At 42.3% G+C, this 24,880-nt stretch overlaps 1 protein-coding gene across 14 annotated transcripts in view; it reads left to right on the plus strand.

Annotated features, from left to right (window-relative positions):
• Positions 1 to 24,490, plus strand: part of KCNMA1 (potassium calcium-activated channel subfamily M alpha 1) — a 546,631-nt gene extending 522,141 nt beyond the window's left edge. For 5 of the 14 annotated variants that reach the window (XM_083440310.1, XM_083440306.1, XM_083440314.1 and 2 more), the window contains 4 exons: positions 2,219 to 2,337; positions 5,051 to 5,275; positions 7,893 to 7,921; positions 17,318 to 24,490. In XM_083440310.1, coding sequence (XP_083296436.1) covers positions 2,219 to 2,337; positions 5,051 to 5,275; positions 7,893 to 7,921; positions 17,318 to 17,472 — 528 coding nt within the window. In that variant the 3' untranslated portion in view covers positions 17,473 to 24,490. Of the gene's footprint in view, positions 1 to 2,218; positions 2,338 to 5,050; positions 8,029 to 17,317 lie in introns of those variants that run through there. The other 9 variants (XM_083440312.1, XM_083440315.1, XM_083440317.1 and 6 more) reach the window with 6 other exon arrangements.
• The last annotated feature ends 390 nt before the right edge of the window (positions 24,491 to 24,880 follow it).

Raw genomic sequence — 24,880 nt, forward strand, 5'->3', positions numbered from 1 at the left:
TAGCCCAGGGACCTTTTTAGACGTGGCACCATCATTAGGCAATGTCCTCCACAAGGTAGGCACACACACACCCCAGCCCTGTTTTACCTTCCTTGTAGTCACCAAATTAAAACATGGTTCTGTGGGGAGGTTTCTAGTTGTCCCATCTGCTCTGACTTGGCTAAATTCCTATTTTTCTATTGCTGTTTGCTATATTGTTGCTGTTACTATTTGACATATCCAAGTGGGGAGATTTTTATAGAATCGTAGAGTTGGAAGAGACCATGATGGTCATGTATTCCAACCCCCACAGTGCTGGAATCTTTTGCCCAGTGTGGGGCTCAAACCTACAACCCTCAGATTAAGAGTCTTGTCCTCTACTGACTGAGCTATTATTTTCTTCCTAGAATGGATGCCTCCTACTGGAGGCATCAGACAGGTTCCTCTCCATCCTTTCTCTTCAAGGGGAAGGAGTCATCCCTCTAACCAGACTAGCCCTCCTTGTGGTCAAAGAAATTTAAACTGGAACCAGGGTTGGCAGTGGTGATAAACTTGAACTGGGCTGTAACCATGCCAGTAGCTCAATGTGACTGAATGGCCCTTTATATAAAAAACAGAAAACAAATGTTGAGGAGAAAGGACTCACTGACCTGTCAATTCTTTATGTGCTTTATACATGGCTTTATATTCTTCCATAAGAGTTCCCCATCTGTATCTGGTGTGGTTCAAACCTGACCTCCGTGAGAATTAGGCATCTCCATCTTCTTCAAGATTTGTTTACCCCGGCAGGCTGTAAATATGAACAAGCACAGCATAATCTTAGACACAGGGTTTCTCCATCAGTTCAAACATTGAACTACCAGCCATGAAATGTAGAAAATGAAGCCATGTACATATAGAATAACATCAAACAGATTAAGTATGTCTAACCCCAATGGGCAAGCACTTGATTCTCCCTCCCCTTATTGTTCTGACCCATCTTAATCAGGGACAAGGCAGGCCAGTGGCTGGAGCACCACAAGTCACTCCATACTTGGTTCAACCAAGGCCAGAGGTGAACTTAGGCCTGCTAGGTCTCTTCCACCACCAGTTGGACAGATGGGGTAGCATGGGAAGTGCTTGATTGCTCTGACAAGTCAAGCACTGTTGGCTCTGAAACCCCAACATCAAGAGCCCGATCAAATTCCCCAGTTGGTAGCATAGCAGCTCTGGACTTGGCTGACTCCTCCTCTGAGTCTGAGGCGATGACACCTAATCCTGCAAATGGGAATACACAAATGCCCATGTACTTACTTAAACAAAAGTTACATTCTATGTGAGATGGGAAGCACATGCGCAACCCTGCTGCCCCTTTGCACAAATTGGATCCTTGTGCAATACCAGTTTTGACTACCCCCATGCTTCTCGCAGTATGTGGGGGTCACATACTGCTGTTACTTATACAGATGTGCATGGAAGCTAGAAGCTGGAAGTTTGATTTGTCATATATATGAACCAGTTTCTGTATCTGCCATACTGAATGCCAGTTGAGTTCCCTAATCAAAACAAATGCTTGGCTTGGAGACAAAAGACAATTTTGATAGGTGGCAACTTCAGTTACAGACAAACACATCCTCCCCTTCTCTAATTTCCATTTTTTTCAGGGCTAAAGAAAGGGGGGGATTCTTACCTACTAAGTGTTAATCTCCCCAGTGAAATCCAAACTATCTTGGTGAAAATTGACAACATAGTTAAATAAACTGAGCCATATGACACAGTAATTTGCAAGACCGGAGCAAGTTAGGAAAAGTCACACCTTCTTAATCATCCAGTAGTTCAGACTACATTGCTCTTAATTTGTGGAATAGCTGTTCTCTGGGCCCCAAGCTTACATGTTCAATTAAAATAAGAGTCAGTCACTGTTCCCAGTCCAGGTTGGGGTTTTTGTGAGGGTTTTTTTTTGGGGGGGGGGAATACAATCACTGGGATAGGACACATTCCCATGCACACATTTATTAGCTGGTTTCAAGATTAAATATTTAAATTAGACAGCTCCTTGACTAATTGTTTCTCACTCGTGACAAGTAAACAACAGATTGCCTCACACCTTGTCCCCTTGGCATAGAACTACGGACTTAAAAAATATCCCCCTCCATACATCCTTTCATTATCACTGCTGCGACGGAGGCTGAAGGGTGGGGGGTGGGAAGGAAGTGGAGAACAACCTCTTAATTCCTTTCTTCTCCTTTTTGTCTCCTAGGACGGTGGTTGTTATGGAGATTTGTTTTGTAAAGCTTTGAAAACATACAATATGCTTTGCTTTGGAATATACCGATTGAGAGATTTCAACCAAAGCACGCCTAGCCCAAGCACTAAGCGGTATGTACAAAACTTAAGCCTCTTGGCCAGCCGTTATCGTTATTGCTGTTTTTCACTGTCCCTGTAAACTTCACCACAGCACCAAGTGTTGGTTAATGGTAGTAAGGCAGGTACAAGCATTCACATTTCCCCAGAAAATCTATGGGGTTGGGAGGCTGGGTGTTGAAGGAAAATGTTTTGAACACAACGGCCTTGCTCTGGAATATAGCTTTGCCTTATATCTCTGGGTTTTGTTTTCAGAGAAGGTGGTAGAAGTATTTGTGCATATGCTACTGCATGCTTCTTTCGAAGTAGTAAGCTTCACTGAGTTTAAGCCCATTTTGTAAGTATGAAGCATCCCATGGTTTTTCCGCTATATGAGTTCACTACCACTCATCATTTCCTGAATATAGTGAACTTCCATGTTTATCAGGAGACTCCTAACGCATAGGATAGCCCTGCATAAAAGTACTCCTTCAGTCATCTTAAGAGTGAAAAAAATATATGGGCAAAGATTAAAACACACTTTCTCCTCACCCCCCACCCCCACATCAAACCTGAGAAAGTACACTGTATAACTTGAAAGCCTAAAGGGTATTATTTTAGCAGCTCCATTTTTCCCTAATGTACTAGTAGAACAAGCTGATTTTGAACTACAAATAAATAACTAAAAAACTGTTCACCAGTTGATCACAATGTACCAGAATACTTCACTACTGAGTTCATTGTTAATAAGCCATGTGTTTTTTTAGAAGATGTAGAAAATATATTCCTTTCCTCGCTCCACATAACCCCAAGCAATTAGTCCAAAGTTGCAAAGGTGACTGAGATATCTGGTGGTACCTTCTCTTATTTGAACCTGTCTGTGTGCTGAGAGTGTCATCAAAAGATGCCCCCATTGTCAGAGGTGAGGCAACTATCTCTAGAATTCCCTCTCCCCCCTTCCCGAAGCTTCCAGCAACAGGTAAAACTTATTTTGTTTCTCTGGGCTTTTGAAAGGGGAGGATAACTTTAAAAAGACTTACAACACACAATTATTACTGTTAAATTCCTGACATGGCTGTATCTGATATTCTCAACATTTGAATGTTGTACGTTTGTTGGGTAGAAACACGAGATATGGGTAGTTTAGATAGATAAAGTAAATGAACAAACACCACTGGTGAGCAAACACATACCAGATTTCCCCATTCTGTTTCCCTCTTAACAATTGTTTTGCCTCCAAAGTAGGCACAGGATTTAAAGCCCCTGCAATTCTCAGGTTAGCAAATGAGATATAGCAATAGGTTAAAACTCACAGTATGGAAAGAGGGTCAAGGAAGAGAAATAGGCGAAGGAAATTAGGGAGAAGGGAAGACTGAAGGTCTGACTTACAGCAGATAGGGTTCAGAGGCAAACAACAAAAAATATCTGAACTGAACTGATCAAAAGAGTCACAGATTGCAGGACAAGCTGTCTTCCCCAACCTGTCTACTGTGGCAGAGCATATTCCAGCAAGGGGGGCTGCCACAAACATTAGTGTATTACAGGTAACTGCTTCCAAGACAAAATGACTTGTTCAGCCCACTTTTCTTACTCTCCTCACCTGCCTATCAGCTTTTGGATCTGTTTCCTACAGACATGGCTGCAGGGATAGTAAGACACCTTTTCCCAAACCTGGCACCCTCCAGATGTTTAAGCCGCCTCAGTGCTGCTCACCCTTTGAACTGAAAATGGCCTCAGCTGTTTTCTGTCTCTTGTGCTGATGCAAATATCCTTTCCCTGAATGCATTAAAATGGGAGGATGTTGCATTGTTGGTGGTGAGAGATGTGCAGAAGGCTACAGAGAAATTACCGTATTTTTTGCTCCATAGGGCGCACCTCCCAGCTGTCCCCGGAGCTTGTGGGACAGGCAGCGGGGAGAAGCGCTCTTCTCCCCACCGCCTGCCTTCAGACCAGGTCCGGGAACAGCGGGAAGACGCGCTGCGCCTCCCCGCTGTCCGTGGAGCTTAAGGGGCTGGCAGCGGGGAGAAGCACGCGTCTCCCCGCCGTCAGCCTCCAAACCACATCGGGAGACAGCGGGATGGCGGCGTTCCGCCTCCCCGCTGTCCCCCGACCTTGTGGGGCTGGCGCTGGGGTTCTCCTGAAGTCTGGAGAGCGAGAGGGGTCGGTGCGCACCAACCCCTCTCACCCTCCAGGCTTCAGCGAAAGCCTGCATTCGCTCCATAGGACGCACAGACATTTCCCCTTCATTTTTGGAGGGGAAAAAGTGCGTCCTATGGAGCGAAAAATATGGTACAACAGGTTCATTGAAAATCTTGGGCATCTCTTGAAGTACCTTAGATGTCTTGCCTTGGGGAGGCTTCTCCGAACTTGCTTCAAATTCCGACTGACAAATATAACTCAGAGATTTGCTGAAACACCACCACCACTACCCTGAAAACGCTTGTTTTGTCTATGGATTCCACCAGCAGTACATTTCAAAGTCAAGGCCCTCACGCATGTTGTTGGGAACCTTTACTGTAGTGCTGTGGGATGGATGCATGAAAAAGCAGCTCCTCACAACACTACTGCAACCTGTACAATAGAATCTCACTCCATTCCTTTCAGCGTGAAAATATCAAGCTGATGATATTACAATATACGATATCTTTATTGTCATTGTCCCATGCAGAACAATGAAATTGATATGATTTGTGTAGAGCATGGAAACCTCATGGAAAGGAAGTAAGACGGCTGTTCTTTTCTTTTTCAGTTTTGTTATAGCCAACCCACCTTATGAGTTTGAGCTTGTGCCGACAGACTGGATCTTCTGTTTGATGCAGTACGACCACAATGCTGGCCAGTCCCGGGCTAGTCTCTCCCATTCTTCCCATTCCTCCTATACGTCTAGCAAGAAAAGCTCATCGGTTCATTCTATCCCAGCAACCGCAAACCGACAGAATCGAACTAAGACCAGGGACTCCCGGGAAAAGCAGAAGTACGTGCAGGAAGATAGACTTTGATACGTGTACCCACTCCCACCGTGTGTGAAGCTGTATCCACCACCCATACCCTCCCAATTGGTGTGTCCAATAGTAGCTTTCCCTCTTCTCCCCAGCCCTCCCCTGTGGAGTTCCCATTTTTATACACATATTTTGCATATGTATAACAGTGTGCATGTGGTTGTCATTTTTTATTTCAATACCATAAAACCCTTAAGTACAACAGCAACGAAACAGACAGACCAAACATTATTTATGACGCAGAGCAGGTGGGGGGGAATGTTAAGAGCAGATGCGAAGAACCCCCCACCATAACTGTTCTAACAGAGATTAAACCACATGAAGTGTGACTACTGACTTTGTGGTGTCAGCTACAGAAAGTTATCTAATGCAAGCCTGGTGTAGTAAAAGGGCACTTGCATAAAGTAATTCACACACATGAAATGCACCCCCAAAGTGGTTACTTTTCTAAGCATCAGATAAATGCGCTGTAGGGGTGGGGGGGTCAGTCTTTTGTGCTGAAACAGCCTCACACTATTTTATAGAGTTTTGCTGCACCCGCTTTTATACCAAAGTAATATCAGGATGTTTCTTGCACATAGGACTTTTTAAAAATATAGAGTGCCTTTTTAACATTAATACAAAAATACTAAAAAAATAACTAGGCCTGTAGTTCTTCAGTTCTAATTATTTAACCTCCCCCACTTTTTCAAACAATGTTCTAATTGCATATTAATTTTTGTCTATACTGCCACATGAATAACTCTATTTTCTCTTACTTTTGACATTTGGGAAGAAAAGCCACGTGTATCATAAATATTGAATACAGCTTATTAGAATCTTCCTCCCTGAGACTTTTATATCTATTAAAAGGTGAATTAGTCACCTTATGTACAGAATAAATGGGGTATAAATCCTCCCCGCTATGGCAAAGGCTCACGCTCATTTTATTCAGAAAAGAGCAAGTAACTTTACGTATCAATAAACTCTTATTATCAGCACACTCCCTTCCCATTCTGATAGCTTAATTGTGTGCTATTAAAACCTCCAGAAAGAACTTGCATACACATGAACAGGAAAATCTGGGGCCATGCTTTAGTTGATGGGTTTAGCCAAGGTAAATAATAATATAGCTGTTGCATAGCACCTGCTGAACTTAATGGCAACATACCCTTTAAATCCTTGAAAGGATTTAAAGAACGCACAAAACAGATTGCCTTGCATTAGTGCCTATTGCTAACTCCTTCAATCGGGGTTGCAAGATTCCACTGCCTTAGAACTAGTAAGCCAGAGTTTCTCAAAGTAGTGAGGAACAATTGTTTCTGGATTGAAACTAGAAATTTGCTTCTCTCTTTCTCTCTCGCACTCCCTCAAAAATATATGCATTTTTTTAAATAAACAACAACAATCTGCTCCTAGAGCAGCAGACATGCTTATAACTGGGAATAGCCCTGTTAACATGGCCTTCCAGCAGCAAAAAAATTCTTTTGTCCATTCAGGGAAGGCTCCATGATGGTATCATCCCCATACTTTCTGGGCCCTGCTGAGGCGTCAGGGATTTCTTCTCACTCACCAGCTGTAATGCAGGCAGGGCTACGTGAGGGATTTGCGGTGTGTTCTCGCTTATGCCACTGCCCAAAAATTGGCAGGTTGTATGTGCACAGAGCCGCCCCAATATACTAAGTCTGCTTTTGCACTCAGTGAACATTTTTGAGGAATCGCTGTACAGTCAGGAAGCTCTCTGAAATGACATCTTGCAACCCTCTGTGCTAATCAGTAGCTCATCTCTAGTGCCTAACCCATTTACTTGTCAGTAAGACCTAGTCATTAGTTCCAGAAAAAAACGTGCTTAAATAATGTAGTTCAGCAAGACACTGGCCAAGCTAACAACATTGCAGAGAATTAAATGTGGTTCACAGGAACGGAGTCAGGATTGAGTGTTCACAGAACATGTTTCTAAACTATCAGGCTTGCACCTTGGAGCCCTGCACCACCTTATTTATCCATTGCAGAAGACTAGTTCCCTGCAACTGCACCTCCTTGCTCCCTACTTCCTCTGTCCTACCCCTTCCCTTTATAGAAATATTAGCTAGCTGGTTGCCTGGCATGTGCTTTATGTTTTAGAAAGTATATTGGGGATGCGGGGAGTTGCTATATAGATATTTCCCCTCCCCTCTCCTCCTCCGGAAAGCATGATGATTATAGAAGCTTGCTGTGTGAATTGACAATGAAGCCAAGCACTTTTACTGACAACCTCTGGTTTGGTGCAATGCCTAAAGCCTTTCCGCCTTACTTGTAATCCTGATTGGGAGTTCCCAGTCTTACATACTGAAGGGTGACTGCAAGTTGGCATTACTGGAAAACGTTTCAGACTATTAATGTCCCTACCCCCATCCACTCACCCTCTGCCCCGTAAGACCAAAAGCAGTACTGCCAACTCATTGCGCTGGACCCTGAAGATAAATTTGCACAGTTTTGCAAAAGAAGGTGCTGATCTTTGCCACCAGGCATTCTCTAACACACACCAAGGATGTGCCAGTTAAAGTGCTCAATGGGACGCGTGACAGTTTAAAGGCGTTGTAAAACTTACATAGCTTACTTCTCTTTCTAAAGTGCGACAAGGATGAATAGAATGGGCCAAGGTATGACAATTGATGGTTCTGCATGAGCTAGAAAACTGCTGTGGGGTTTCCTTCTATAACTTTGTCCTTGTGGAAACTTGTGACACATTAAAAACCACGTTACCAAACTTGATTCAGTTTTTTTTTTTTTAATTTCAGATTTGTTGTAATGTCTATTTTAATTTTATTTATTTATTTGGCTTTGTTTCTAAACCCAAAGTAAACTGGCTGTTGTTGCTGCTGCTGTTGCTCAACTCTCATTTGCGATTTCTTTTTTCTACCCTATCACCTGCTTGCATTTCATTTCCAATTGCACGTGTCCCCCCAACTGAACAACTAGGTGCTCACTTGGTGAAACTGTTTTTTTGTTTTTTGTTTTTCCTGTGGTGCCATCTTGTCTTGTCACTCTATCTCCCCACTTCTGTCACCCAGTATACATTCACCACCATTCTTCCCCCTCTCCCCATTTCTAGTGGTGAATATTGACTTGATATTATGTTACTAATTTATTTAGGGATTGCGGGTGGGGATTCCATATGCTGCTTTGCCATCAGACCTGCTTTTCTGTTAATGCTACAACCTGGTTCCTCCAACAATGGAAGGGATGTCAATATGAAAGCAGTTGTCACGTGAATTTGACGCAGCAAAAAATGTGTCTGAGGAAATGCATAACTGAATATCTAAAATGGATACCATTGTAGATTATGTGTTTGTATTAGAGAAAGAAAGAAAGAAAAGGGGGGAAAGACCAGAAAATGTTCTTCTTGACACAAAATTATCAATGAAAGCCTTGCTTAAATTGGGCTTCTAAGGAGCTCAATTCAGCAAATACTGCTGCTGTAGGGCCTTTCCATTCTTTTAACAAGATCCAGCACAGAAACACCATACATTCACTGGAATAGTATTCCTTTGCTTGCTGAATTGTGCCCTAAATCACTACCCATTTTTACACTGCTTTCAATATACAAGTAGATTCACTTAGTAGAGATAGTGTGCATGGGGTTGTTTTTTTATTTGTTTACTCGTTTGGAAAACACTGTCTTTGAATAAAGGCCCAGGTGTTTATAAAGTGTTGAAGCACGTAAGGCTTGGTAACATAAAAACAGATGTGAAAATTATATGAGAAACACACACCAAATAATGTGCTTATTATTCCCTCCTGTCCCTGCCATCTCCCATTTGAAATGGTACCACATCCTACAGGTATCCCTTTAATTAATTTGGACTATAATTCCAGGTGCCCTGGCTTAGCAAATTTGCAGGTTACAGTGTACAAATTACAAAGGGTATTAAGAATCTGCAGTGATACAGAGATGGGATTTGTGGCCGAGAGGGGGCATTTATTGAACCCCAGGTCACACTCTTTCCCATGACGTTAACCAAAACAGTTTACCACAGTCCCTGGTATCCTCCATAGTTATTTTTGAGTCTCAAAGGGGACAAAAACCACTTTCTATGTAGGCTCCTCTCCCCAGGGAGGGTGGCAACTGGAAGCATCTTCACAGCCTTGATTAGCTGCTGCCACTGCAGCACCATTAAAAACTCCCATCACCAGCGAGCAAGCTAAGAAGCATTACCTTCACCCTGAATTAACTTTTGTTTGCGCTCACTGATGTTGACTTGCTTGTTTTGTTGATGGCGAGGGGAGAAAGATTTTTTAAAAAAATGAGTGGCACTGCAGCAGCAGCCAGCTGACTCTATGAAGCTGCTCCAAACCAGTGGAAAAAGACAAATAAAAGGAACAGTAAGCATGCAAGAACATTTGGGGAACATTTTGGAAGTCCTCAAGCCTTTTTTCATGCTGAAAATGTTATGTGAATGTGCCTAACTTCTAATACTAGACACATTACACGCACACAAAAAATCCCTGGGCTTGATTCATGCAAGGAGGCAAGTGCAAGTGGTGGCCAAGGGCAGAGGTGGAGATGTGCTGAAAGATGCGGACATCCACAATGAAAGTTGCATCCAGCAATGTTCACTGAGGCCCAGATGATCAGTGCAGTGTGGTTGCAGGCACTGGCAGAGGAAGGGGGTGCGGTGGGTGCGGTCCTCCCTGGGTGTCATCCCTGAGGGGGGGGTGACATTGCTGCCCCGCTCCCCCTGGGACGCTCACTGCAGGCAGCGCCCCCCCCCCCGGATGCTCACTACTCGTCGCAGGCGGTGACCCCCCGGGACGCTCTCCTGCCCCCCCTTGGGTGGCTAGCCCCGCCCCATGGGGCTAGACACCCAGGGCAGCTAGCCCCACCCCCGGGTGCACAGCATGTGTGCTGCTCTAGGTGCCGGCACAGCTAGCTCCACCACTGGTTGCAGGTGCACATCCAGGTCAGTGTCCACTGCCTGCTTATGCACATGGATCTCCCTTGCTGGATTGGGTGGGCATTTATGTTGAGATCAGAAATGGGCAACTTGTTCCCCACTGAAGACAGAACTCTTCATGAGCCTGATGAGCACAGCTGTTTTGCATATTTTAGTAACACGAACATCTATTCCCACAATTTTTCTTTACATGAATGATGGCTAAACTGCGACTGGCAGATGTGTCGCCCAACTGCTTTTATTTTGAAACCACAATGGCACAAAATGCTAAGGCACCAAACATCTCCGAACTAAAACTGTAAGGGCTGGACACGTACAGTGGTGCCCCGCAAGACGAATGCCTCGGAAGACGAAAAACTCGCAAGATGAAAGAGTTTTTCGTTTTCTGAGCTGCTTCGCAAGGCGGATTTCCCTATGGGCTTGCTTCGCAAGACGAAACGTCTTGTGCCTTTTTTTTTTTAAACCGCCAATGCATTCCTATGGGAAACCGTCAATACACATTGGTGCTTCGCATGACGAAAAAACTCGCAGAACGAAAAAACTCGCAGAACGAATTAATTTCGTCTTGCGGGGCACCACTGTACTTGGTTTTAAGATACAAAAGCAGGGATCCTATTGAGCTATTACATACTTAAGTTATCCCCCTCTGAATTTAGAGGATTTAGGCCATGAATTGACTTTAATACATCACAAACAAGTGACGTCCTTTCACACTTTGTGCAAGTTGCTATTTCAAAAAATATGTACACAAGTGAGCCCTGCAACATAATGTTGCTGTACGGAATGCTGCTGTTCAGAGGGTCGAGCCATTAACCCGGCTCCTGGTTCCCCTCTGCGCCGCAACAGTTAGTGAGCATTTTGTGCCCACTGAGTATGCATAGACCTCCCCAGCCTGTTTTGGTGGGGAGGAACACACTTGCGCTTTGTTTCAGCTGGATTAAAATTTCTGCTTTCCCTATTGATCTCATGAGCAGCTCTCACTTCCATCCCTCAAGACATTTTAAAATGGCTTTTCAGTGTGAACCAGAAATTGATCTATCCGGACAATGAGATGATTCTTTTTATCCTTTTTATAGCTAGGCCCACACATTCTATCCCAGACTCCCTTCCATCCAGTTCTGTTTCTCTCTCTCATTTCATTCATTCAACATTTCATGCCACTGAGTTATTATGGGGCTGTTTGACAGGGATGGGTTCAACCTCTTAGGTTTTTCTGTAAAGTTTTTCTGGCTCCAGCACCACGATTGCAGGAAGACTAGAACGGATGTTAAAATGCAAGGTGGTAGTAAGAAAGTGTCCATTTGTAAGCTGCGTTTGGAAAACTTGTGAAGACACAAAGTTGATAAGCAGGGGACAACATTATTGGGCTGCACTGTTCACCTGACCTCTGGCCAGCCAAGTAGCTACAGCAGTCCAGGATGGGTGACGATTGCATGGCATGTGCAATGCAAACCCACAAGTGGAGCCAATGTGGTGCTCCTGCCAGCGCATTTACACTGCCGCAACATTACTGCTGCCATGCCCCTCTATATCCTGGTATACTGCAGTACCTCTGACAGAGGTCAGGTCAAAGGCAGAGTCCAAGTACAATAGTGGTTCTCAAAGGGTGTCACTTGTGTGACAGGAGAGGATGGCAAGTGTGGTGGGAAGATTCAAGGACAATCAAAGGAACATTTAAACAGTTCAGCAGAGTATAGTATCGTATCTATCTATATTATTTGCAGATTATGGATAGATGTATTTTCAAAATGAGAGCAAGAGCATCAAGTGATGCTGAGGACAAGCCTAGTTGTGTTTTCCAATGCATTTATTATCAATAAAAAAAATCAGTGTGGCACAAGTAAATTTTTATTCTGAAAGTGTGAAAAAAGTTTGAGAACCATTACACCATCCACTACCGAAAATGGTGGATTTGGATCCTGAGCACCTTTACATGTATGTCCCTAATCTTGGGTCAGAAAGTCAGGGCTAGACTAGTGGTGATGGTGGCAATCATGTCTGTTTACTTTGTAAAGCAGGACAGGTAAAGATGTGATTTGAACATCCAAATGAGTGACCAGGGGAGGGGTCTTGAAACCCTCATCCCCTCCTTCTGTGTGGGACCAGCAAAGCATTCATTTTTTCTCAACCAGGATAACTTCCTATATGGAAGCTGGGTAAAGGGGAAGGTTTCAGCTCTCCTCACCCACACAATTCTTTAAAACTGAAGCTACACACCATGCCTGATGCATGAATTAAGACGGACACATATAATTCAGGCAATGTGGCTTGCATGTTCACCTCATCTGGCCCACAGAAAACTCAAGAACATAAAACCTTACAAGTGAGATTGGAGTACAGGAGGAGAAACAACCTAGAGCTGTGAAGCAAGGTAGATGACAACCTTAGCTGGGCATCTTCATTTATTTCAGCCCCTCATCGTTCATGCCATGAAACATGTTTGCAGGGAAAACCAAGTCAGGAATTGTGAAAGCAGTTCAGATATAATGAGAGCACTCTGCCTTCCCAGCAAGCTGATTGGCACCTACTGCATATAAAATACTCCCTGCCAAACAAACAAGTATGGGGGTGGCAGAACTTTTAATATGCCATTTAGAAGGAGTGAAAAAAAGGCATACAAGGTAATCCACCCCACCACAAACACACATTGCTTTTATCATTGTAAATATTCTGCTGTGAAACTTGTTACTTGCAAGGTATTTGTAGCAGATTATATATTTCTCTCTCCCACACGAAAGTTTGTGCATCCAGCGGCATTCTGTACACACGACCCCTTCATCTAGCTATACATTCCTTTTTTTGAGGGGGGAGGGGGTTACATAGTTTTACTTAGGTCATGTTTATCAATACTAGTTGATCTACTCTATTAGGCCCATTAATTTCAATAGGTCTACTTAAGAGTAAAAGTTGAATACCACCCCAAGAGTACAATCTAGTCACAGTTAAGCACAGTAAAGTTCCAATGGTAGCCCATACTTAAATCTCCTCCAGTGACATCAAGGACTGAAGTGGGGGGGACATATTTGGTTGTGTTTTGCTATGGGTTGTACCCAGACTAAGACTTCAATTCTATACCAATTTACTTGAGAGAGAGCTCTGCTGAACTCCGTGGGGCTTATTTCCGTGTAGACATGTATAGGATTGTACTGTAAGTTCATCAAGTTTTAACCCCATTGAAATCAGTGAGGCAAATTAGTCATGATCACAACTAACTCAAGTCCCTTTGATTGCTGTGGGAATAAAGTGTAATTTACTCCAACCAATATCAGAAGCCTGAAAAGAAAGTTGCATGTAGGTTTTGCATGAACCACATTTGAACCCCAAACTAATGGGCAATTTCACAGCACAAGTCTAGAATGCAGAGCCTTTCAAAATAATCTAAGCTTGCCTACCTGAGCTTGGTTATCTGTGCCCTTCTTCTTGCAGAACTCTTGGAAATGTAGTAGTGTTACTGCCAAACTTTGCTTCAACCAAAATGTGAGGTCAGGCTCTGGGATTATATTTGAAGAACTGCAAAGGAAACAAACAGGAGTTTGACACAACCATCAAAATGTCTCAGGAAAATTATGCATACATATCATATTTAGACCATGAGAGCAACAACTCCTCTGTTTCCGGGCAGCTCATGCTGCACTAGTACATGGAAACACATGCCCAAATAGATGCTTCATACAAATTTCAAATTCCAGGAACTGATTGCCCCTTTGTGGGGAGCGAGTGGGAGCAGACTCCGATGACCAGACCAATTGCCCCAGCTTTTCTCCCATCTGCAAAGTTTGTAAAGCAGCAGATCTGACGAAAAGTAATGACAAACGAGGGAGATAAAAAGTACACACACCTAACTTCTCTCAATATCATTTTAAATACCAAGTATTTGAAAAACTGTTAGTTTGAAATTGTTTATGTGATCTTGCAAGGCTTTTAAAACATGAGAACCAGTGCATTTTAACACCTCTCTGAAAGGTTAGTTTAATCGTAGATCATACAAAATTGGTTTCCACAAATGCATAATGGTTCATGTGTCACACTTGAACTAAATGGTTTTTAAATGGAGCTGAAATTATTTTGATGTGTACGCATTTCCCAGAATTCCACCCCCTACAACCTTTCTGAAGCCAGCCCGTCAGAAACCCTTCCCTTAGAGCCTCATTAACAATTCAGATATTCTGATGACTTTAAAAGATCTATGGCTATATGTGTGTGTGTATAAAACCCAGCTTGACAAAAAAGATAAATGAATATAGAAAGAAGCTGTAGGAGTCTGGCAAGCTGTAGATCATCTGAGAACAGACTGTAACTTTATCATTTTGTCAGGAAGAATAATTTAAGGCACTCAATCAGTTAGCTTCACTGTGCAGGATTTAACATTATGAATTCCTATCAGCCAATCTGTTCACATCAGAGCAAACTTAATTAGAGAGTGAAGAACCTGGTTCAGAATCATACAAGCTTCTTTTTTTAAAAAAAGAAGGAAGCATACCCTACTCTTGAACACATATATGACAGAAAAGGCAAAATGTGCCTTTCTTTAAATAACAGGATATTTTCCGTTTTTAATCTGTTAAGTAAAAAAATTCTACAAGCAACATAAAGTTATACATAACAAGCCACTAGGCGAATAAAACCTCAGTGTGTCAGCTAATTTTCTAGCACATAAATTTAAGCTGGACACCTAACAAATATAACACACATTCTCTAGAAACTATGCTCAGTTCCACAGTAATATCAATATGTATCCGCAGCAGTGTTCAGGAGTGACTTCTGCGGGCCTCACATACATAAATCACTAAACTGGGCTGACTACCATCATGGCAATTTATTCATGCACAATTCTTTGTGTAAAGTTTCCAAAGGAACCCAACAGGGCTTCCTCTAAATGGGAACAGTGTGGATACTCCCATATGGGTCAAATTTTGTTTTGGGGTTGGCTGCATTGGCAAGGACCATTGCAGCTACAATCCCCTTCTAGTGGAGGGGATAGAGGCACCCACCCCCTCACCAAAGTAGGGCTCACTTCCATCCTCCCACAGATTCTTAGCCATGCCTTCAAATAGTTGCTCCTACCGTAACCACCCATTTCCCCAATTCCAGGAATTGAGAAAGCAGCCTATTTTTGGCCTTTGCCACTTGTGCATATGTTATCTCACAAACCCATTCCATTCCTTTTCCCACAGTAATCTGCCTCCCCCACTGACCCATAATGAAAAAAAATTATTTTCTCACAAAATATTCATTTTAACAGTCCACTCTTTAGGGGTGTGGATGAATGACGTATGGCAGCTGAACCAACACTCTCTGTTGGACTCAAGCTGGCAGGGGAGAGGAGTGCTTTTAAAAAAAATTCCTCCATCCGTCTCCAGGCTTCGAATAAAGTCTTCCTTAACTTCCTCTCTTTCCCTCCCACTGGAAACAATGGGAGGCAAAGGGAGCAGAGAGGAGACAGTCTCAGAAGCATTTCTCGATTTCCTCCTGGTTTGGGGGCGTGTTAAGGGGCAGGAAACATTTGGGAATCTTCAGATCCAAGCTGCTTCCCAAATCACCTCCAGAACATCCCCCTTAGCTCTCCTCTGCTAATCTCCTTTTTCAATGTCAGAGCTCTCCAGAGTAGGGATCGTAAGATTGCACCCTAAAATGGGTTTGACTACTTTTTTTGAGCCAATAATTTCAACAGAACATTCACAAGGTGGGTAGCTAAGTTCCAAGCTGCACATCAGCATTTAGTAGAATATGACGTTGCAATATTATACAAAAGAGACTGTTGAAAAAGCAGAATTCCATATTGCATGGAATGAGCCCTCTGTATGCATCACTGTATGAGCAGAATCTCCTTCAAACCTGACAGAGATTTTAGAAACTTGTACTTATTTAGAGAATAGGTTATTTGACCGCGGTGGGGGGGGTGTGTATCCTGATGGGTTTTGTCACTGCTGAACAAGCTACTCATGACTGTATTCAGGGTAAACAAAGCCTGGGATGACTACCAAGGAGGTCATGTAGGAACAGACAGCAGCAACTATTTGTCAATAAACGCTGGGAAATACAGTAGCCCCAGCCCTGATTCAATTTAAATTTTGCATTTTCCAGTTTTGCCATTCAGATTCTGAGTTTGACATTTCACATTTGAAATATAAACCACATTTTGAATGCCAATTTTTAATCTCAAAATTCAAAATGTATGTGATTTGGACATGTTGGTATCTCTTAATTTGACTTTGGCAGACATGAAATACAAGTCTCATGAATTGTCATCTATCTATTAAATTCCACTATACATTTTCTACCAGATGCTGTCAGATACTGATATTGTTGCACATCATCACTGTACTATGTCAGCTATCAGATATAGCCACCATGTATTAATTCCCCAATAAACACTACATATTTCTCTAATCCCATTGAATAACATGTGTGTTGTCTAATACCGTATTTACTCGAATCTAATGCTCACCTTTATTGGCCAAATTACAATATGAAAATTAAGGTGTACATTAGATTCAATGCACATTCACCAGCAAATACTTTTTTTGTTTTGTTTCAAGGTTCTGAAAATTGAGGTGGTGCATTAGATTTGGTGGTACATTAGTCTCGAGTAAATACAGTACTAAAAATCATCTGTGAAATATTAAACACTGTTCAGATAATCAAGCACTCGTAAAGCATCTGACAAAGAAAGTCACAATGGGGACTCTTTGAGAGAAATGTATTGCGGCAAATTCATTTCAGTTCAAATTTAAACCAGGTAGTGCTTTTCTAAAAGCCAATCACTAGTCATTTCACTAATCACATTAAAACAGAGGGCAGCACTTCTGACACCACTTTGAAGGCTCTGGTCACCTTCCACAAATGAGTCAGTCACCTGCCAGTTCTTTTTAACCCTTTGCTTTCAAGCCTGCAAACGTTCCACCCTCTCTTCTAATCAGTGTTCTTGGGTTTATAAAATCTACAGCGCTTCACTGCTAGCCATTATTCAAAGTCACTTTCTATTGATTGCTCCCCCCGCCCGCACCCTGCACTTTTCTCGGCTGCTTTTGGCATGGCACTAATTAAACTTTTCCTTTTCCTCCTCCCTTGTTCTGTCTCTCTATCCATTTTGCTCTTTAGCAGAAAAGAAATGGTTTACAGATGAGCCGGATAATGCCTATCCCAGAAACATTCAAATCAAGCCCATGAGTACACACATGGCCAATCAGATCAATCAGTATAAGTCTACAAGCAGCTTGATACCACCAATCAGAGAAGTTGAAGATGAATGTTGACTCACAGAAGGCCAGAACTATTTTTTTTTAAAACAACAACTTGACAGACTTCATGAATGGTGATGTGACATTTGTTCCTCTTTCATGCCGAACCGCTGGTGGGAAAAGTTACAAGAAAGGCAAGTGTTTGCCAGAAAGCAAAGTAGACAGATCTTTGTTTGTCTGCCTTTAATATTTGCTTCCATGTATTTTGGAAACTATTTCATTTATAAAACAACATAATCAAAGCAGTCATGTATAGCCTCTAGCGTTCTAAATTATTTTTATTTATTAGAAAGAAAATATATTTTTTTCTTTATTTCACTGTCAAGTATTTTCCCTTAACAAAACAGCTACAAATGTGGCCAGACTCCAGCAAAATATATATATATTATATTCCTGCTCCTTTTCATGTCTTTCAGGAGAATGATGGTCACAAAACAAAGAGAAAAAAAATGTAATTAGAGAGAAAAATTATGTATTTTAAAAAGGTCCAACTTGTATTTTAGTAATTCAAAGAAGAAGTAACAAAGAGGAGCATACTAGAATGTTTCTTTCCTGGAAGATGTGTATTTTGTTTAGCATTGACACCAGCTCTTAATAAACTGAAGCATATTTATTTTGGAAAAAAAAGTGGAAACGTCATATTTTTGTAAAATTAACTTCGTTCTGAAATTATCCATTAGATTACTACCATATGGCGCAATCCTGTACACCCTTACCTGGAAGTGATCCCCGCTGAACACAATGGGTCTTACTTCCGAGTAAATATGCACGGGGTTGCTCCAATAGTTACTACAGATGTTCATACAGAGCATCTTCCTCACAGGTAAATAGAAAGTCCAATATCACATAAATGGCTAATAGTGGCAATAAAGTAGCGGACGTTAGCATAGCATAAAACAAAAATGCAGCAAATAAATGAGAGTCTAATGGGGACTACCCAGAAAGCTGTAGAAGAAATGCTGCTTCCCTTCATTGCTTCATGTTGACTATGATTAGCACATCTCGGTGCAAAGGGGTCAAGCATGGAAATTTCAAGTTTATCACCAAGATTCAGAGGCCTTTAATCCCAACCTATTTTGTTTTGATTTTTAAGGGGAGGGAGACAAGGAATCAGATCGTAATATATGCCAGGAACTGGGTTTAGCAAAAGATAAGCTGGAGTTCCGGTCTTGCAGCCCGAAAGGTGACAAAACTAATTTCCGTACCACAACTTGCCAATGGCCTCTCGTGCTTGCAAAAGCCGAATCCAGCCTCCCAATCGCAATACATCCAGATATTAGGTGAGCTCTAATTGTGATGTAAACATTGTAGTTCAGGCACTGCTCATGCTATGCTGCAGCCACCTAATTTCTGCCTTCCTTTGTTAGGCGATAGAAATAAAACTTTTAATTTCCAAGCTTTTGGGACTCTGCCCCTAAAGGTAACAACAAAACAAGCATAACTGTAGTAACAAAGAATAATGAATGTATTCAATAGAATATTTTAAAAAAGGCCTGTAGGAAAGGTCGCCAGGAGTTTTTTCTACAAAACGGCCAACAAGCTTTCTAGCCGTCAGGCAAAATGGTGATGTTTCATATCTGCGCTGCAATATATGGTCACTCCAGCATTTGAGGCTCTAAATAATTTAGCAACTCTCTCCGGTTTAAATTACGAACTGCTGATCTAGGCTGAGCTGGGGCAGATGATCTCCTGAAGTGAAGGGGGACACAGGCAGAGGCAAGAGATTGGCATCAGGTTCCACTACACAAGCTGATTTTAGGCTTTGTAATTGTGCAAAGTTGTAAAAAAAAACCAAACGCTGAGATTAAACATTCTGTGATATTGTTATCATTAGAGTAATATCAGTGAATCAAACGAGTACTGAGCAGATAAAGGTGTCCACTATATAACCCACTATTTTAAGCTAAAAACTATCTCAGCTTTAATGTTTGTCTACTGGCTGCAGTACAAATATATTCATACTCACACCTAATAGACTTAATTCCGGAGTGACTTCTTGGACTGTGACTACTTTGTCATTATGTTTTGTAGAATTAGCTTTTCAAAAGAGAGAGGAAATTAAGAACTGTGAATATAATGTATGGGGAATTGGATTGCTTATCAAAAGTACTTCTATCACCACTTTCCTCACAAAGAGCAAACAAACAGCAGTTTGTTTTATACCCATATCACAATACCCCAGACCAAGGTGGGTTTTAGCTTTGAGAAGTATAAGTCTACAGGCAGGCTGCAATTTGTATTCTGGATTTTGCTTTAGGTCATTTAAATCCCCCCCCCCCCCAAAGGGCACAATCCACCCAGACCGTTTGCAAAGGCCAAACTGCAGCCTGTGTAGGTTGTGCAAACGCATGTGGGTTGTGCCTGAGTCTGTACTCCTTTTTCATTCATGAACTGCAAGACACAAAAAAGCGAAATATGCCTCAATGCCAAGAGAATTCACTCAATTTGGGTCCAAGTGGTTGTTTGCTTTGAGAGCAAAGAACAGGAATTAAATCAGTTTAGATTACCTGTAAAGAAAAAAAGCTCACCGTTCTATTTCTTTGGCCACGTTACATAAAGCAGGAAGTTTTATAACAATGAAGTTGAAATAATAGAGAGTGGCACTCATAGCTCAGCTGTGCAATGCATCTTTATTAAGAATTGGGCAGGTCCAGGTGTAGACTGTAAATAAATACAACACACGGATAAGCCCATGCAAAGATGATCACAGATTGGAATTATAGTGGAAGCTTTCTTACGATTTCCTTCTTGTGACTGCTAATAGCTTTGAATGACTGGATATGGATAGGCAAGGACTTGTGTATGCACGCCAATTCAGTGGGTTGAGAAAAAGTACAAAATGTGGCCTTAGGTATAGATAGAATTTCTTGAGAATCTCAGCTCACTTTCTAGTATGTATGTATGTATGTATGTATGTATGTATTATTTTAAACAAGTTTCTAGCCCTTATTGCTATGAAGGTATATTGAAAGTTTCTGAGTATAGGTAAGTTTGTTTAAATCTCACTCAACAGGGAGGATGGCTGAAACAGATTTTCAGAAATCAGCATGGGGCAGGGGGACTTTATTGGCCTTTAAGCACAGTTCCCTGCTCTTCTCCAGATCTTGCAAAATTAGAATGCATCACTCAATATAACAAACACTGCAAAATAACATATACAGAATGAGGGAAACTGTGGAAAAAGTACTGTACTTAGTTTGCACAATTTGTAAGAAGTTCAGGTTTTTGGTGCAGAATATGGACTGTCTTGAGTGAGTACAAAACTTTAATACATTTCATATAGAGGACACACAGACAGCCCTGGGGAAGAGACAATTCAGCCTTCATTGGTAACAGTTTCCATGATAGCAGGAGCATTCCCAGTTGGCCGTGCCCGCCTGGATCACACACTACATTGTTCCACATTAATATGCAGCCTCAGAGAAGTGGATCTCTTCATATGAGGGCAGTTTCATGTGTGAACCAATCAGTTCCACAAGTCATATTTTACACCTATATTCCACCTTCCTTCCATAACAGAATTGAAGGCAGGCTACAAGAGGTTTCCAGGCAGTCACTCAGAGAGGCATTGCCAAGAGCCAAACCTGCTTAGCTTCAGCAAAACTGCATCATCAAGTGCCTTCAGACTATGCCCCAGGATAGTATCCCCCCCCCCAAACACACACATCAAATACATCAGGCAATGATGACTTCTGCGTGACTGCAACCAGTTATACATGCAACACCTAGCCAATCCAGGGCTGAGCCTTTTTTGGGGGGGTCATCATTATGTCTGAACTCATGGCATGCTTCACTCCTGACAAACTATGAGCTGTAATCAAGGTTTATTCTTAGCATTACACGCATACTGGGCCTACAAATCTAGATACAGTGGAGGCTGGTCCCTCAGCCATCCCGCATCTGCCTGCCTTTCTTGTTCACAACTGGTCCAAGAGGCAGCACTTGCCATCATCCTCATCCTCCTTAGTCTCAGTGATGCTTTTGTAGAACTCACCAGGGAGGAAGATGGAAACGTCAGTTGTTGCCATTGGCTCTGCTGCTACCTATTGCTGGGCGCCCTGCCTTCCATCCCCACCAGCCCTTGTCTAGGCAACAGAGAAATTAAACAAAGTCAGATAGGTGGTGTCTGGCTAAAGAGATGCCCACAAATTTATATTCAACAGAAGGTGGTTTTTCTGCAGCTACCTTGTGGTGGCTCTCATACACGCAGAGCCTACAAGCACTGGCTACTGCACAGGCAGGACCACAAACACATGGCTATCCTGCAAACATGATCCCAGTTTCTTATCCCCTGTGCCGTCAGTCACACACTGTGAATATTTGCACACGCTAGCTCATGGGCTGCTTAGTGATAATAATTAGAGAGGAATAAAGCCAAGTCTAAAGATGTTTTTTCTGTGCTTTGAATTGAGGATGAAATGAAAAGCTAAATTTTGGAACTGAAAAATATTGGGAAAGGGTTTGCACATAGGTGAATTGCCTCTAGACAGTCAATCCTCCAGTTCTGGTGGTAGAAAACGACAATTACCTGCAAGTCTCTCCCAATCCCATTGAATTATGCACCTGTAATTTCAGAAGTTGTCTGGATTAGCAGCCACATAGCAAAATTCAAGAGACAACCTCTTAATGGTCTTGTACCATAAGGTGTGATGACTCCAAGAGCCACACATTCTATAATTCAACATTATACCAATGCATATAAGATAAGTCTGTCAGTGGCTGATAACCCATGATAGTTAAAACATGGAAGATCTATATTCAGATACAGCATACTTCTAATTAGTAGATGCCAGAGATGAAACAATGTCAGATGGTTATCTTCACTGTGCCCTGCTTGTTTTTGTATTGTGTATACCGTAGGGGTTTGGTCACTGCTGGAGACAGAAGGCTGGATTAAATGGACTACAAAGAGATTCTTGCATTCTTAAGTGCATACTGTGCAATTAGCTGCTTCTTTCACTTTAATTGTTGCACTGTGTCATTCACAATTGAATTGAATTGAATTGAATTGAAGAAGAGTCTTTTCTTCATTTGTTTCAGCTCCCTCTAAGCACTACTTAGTAAGAATCACTGGGGAAGAAACTGCTATGGGATCTCTCTCCATCCATCCAGGGTATATCAAAGAGTTAGCCATTCTAGATCTAGAGAAAGAGGCCACAGTAACAGGGAACCAAGTACCCAGTTGCCTTGAGGAACTAGTAGGAGCAACACAAGTAAGGGGGGAGTCATGTCGTTTCCCCTCAGCCCCTGCCAATGCAGACTTTTTCTTTGTGCATTTTTTCTTTCTTTCTTGAGACTCAGCTAAGGATAAAGAGTTAAGCAAGCAGAAGCAGGCGAGAATGCAAGGATGAAAGGTATTTCCTCAAGCACACTATTTAGCAGTGATAGAGAAGGCAACCACAGAAAGCTTTCACTATATTTTTAAAGGAAATTCAGAAAACAGTATTAGCGTCTAACTATTAATCTGGTGTGGTGGATGCCACTGAGAGGCAAGCAAAATGGGTAAACTTGAGGGCTTTATTTGCAGAAACACGTGCTTAAGGTACTTGGCAATAATAAGCTGCAGAACTCGCCACATAACAACAGCAATAACTTACAAGTGGGTTAATGATCCATGCTTTCAAAATTGAGCATTCATGACACTGTCCACAGCCAAGTTGGCCACCTCCTCCTTTTAAATACCTTATAGGGTCTTCAGAGATTTAAGTACACCACACATAAGTAGCAGCAGTTTAAGGGCTCCATTTGCGGCATGCACCTGCCAGGGTCACCAGTTGTCCTACACTTTAAAGCATCGCCCCTTTTTGTAGAATCGTACCATTCCATCTACATGGGGAAGAAAGACCAATCTCACCCGTGACCAACGTGGCCAGATTTGCGTGATGCAGCTGTGCAAGGGGCAGTCTGCTGCCATGCTGCATCAGGGTAACTGGTTCTTCCTTACTTCCATGTGTCCCATTTCCACAAACTCCACAAAGAAATACCCTCATCTCAGATACTACTAGTCCCAAGCACGCCTTGTTTCCTGAAAAATTGACCTGCCCAACCACATATATGACCCTCGAGAACTGACCAGTGAAGCACTCTTAAGCCTGCCTAGTTGCATTCATTTTGGCAGGCTCCCTCACTCTCGAGTGCTGTGCCCATGCTAAAGTGCCTCCCAAGAGCAGGCATAAGCATTAAACCCTGGCAGCAATGCGCTCTCTATGCACTGATCACCCAAACATGCTTCCCAGTGGGTTTGTGAGGCAAGCAAATTTTCGTATTGTTTTGTGGCAGCTATTGTTGCATGTTCCATTTCACCCAGGTTCATTCCCAATTAATTTAGGGTCTGGAGGCCTTCAAATGAGAAAAGAAAACTGCACAAATGCATCTAATTGAAATTGAAGGAGAAACACTAGTTTGGTACCTTAATGCAGTTTAGGAAGATAAACTAGAACAAGAACAAAAAATCATTAGAGAAAAGTCATCAGATGTTTGCAAGGTGAGGTTTTTAGTAGACTTGTGTTACATTTTCAAAGCAATCTTTTTGAAAAATTAACTTCTCCTTTGGGATACGGTCCATGACATACATGTGTAGTAGAAGTGGCAAATTTTAAACGGCTTGTCATGAAAACCTTGCAGTCAAGATTTAGAAATCTTGTGAATTATCAAAGGTGGCCTACCCATTCTCCCCACGGCCCAGCAATGAAGCAAATATGGGACTATGACTTACAGAGGCATCTGTCTTAGCTAGCTGTTTCTCCCAAAGGGACAACAGGGGGGGAAACAGGGGTGTTAACTCAAAGTTCATCAAGAAAAAGGAGTGTGGCTTCATCATTTGTTTTGTTTGTTTGTTTGAGTAAGGATTGGAGGGAGAGAAAGAGAGTGCGCAAATGCTGGTGCTCAGAAATGATCTACCTGACTTTGTCATATGTAATATCCAGTGATAAATATATTGTCTTGTAAAAAGGGTTTGTACATAACTTGTACATGGTTTCATTTTGTATTTTTCTCAGATTAAAAATTTATGTATTTGTGTTCTAAAAACCAAGGAGCTATACTTGTGTGGCTTTTTTCTTCCTTCTTTCCCCCATGATATAATGCATATTTAGGTTGGGGGTCATATGCATATAGAAGCAGACGTGTGCACACACCACCACAGCTTACCAAGGAATTATGTGTGCAAACAAGTACAGTGGTGCCTCGCAAGACGAAATTAATTCGTTTCGCGAGTTTTTTCGTCTTGCGAAGCACCACGGCGGGGAGGGGTGGGGAGAAGCAGGGCAGCTGCCGCAGCCGGTCCTTGGACTCACCCGTGCCTTGTGGACACCGCGTGACGCGGCTGCTGGAGGGCGGCGGGGCTCAGGAGCACGACTCCGGCTGCAACGCTGGCAACGGCTCCTGAGGGGAGCGCACGAGGGCGGTGGGCAGTGGCGCGAGG

Source organism: Podarcis tiliguerta (assembly GCF_965153285.1).
Source record: "Podarcis tiliguerta genome assembly, chromosome: 5".
NCBI lineage: Eukaryota > Metazoa > Chordata > Lepidosauria > Squamata > Lacertidae > Podarcis > Podarcis tiliguerta.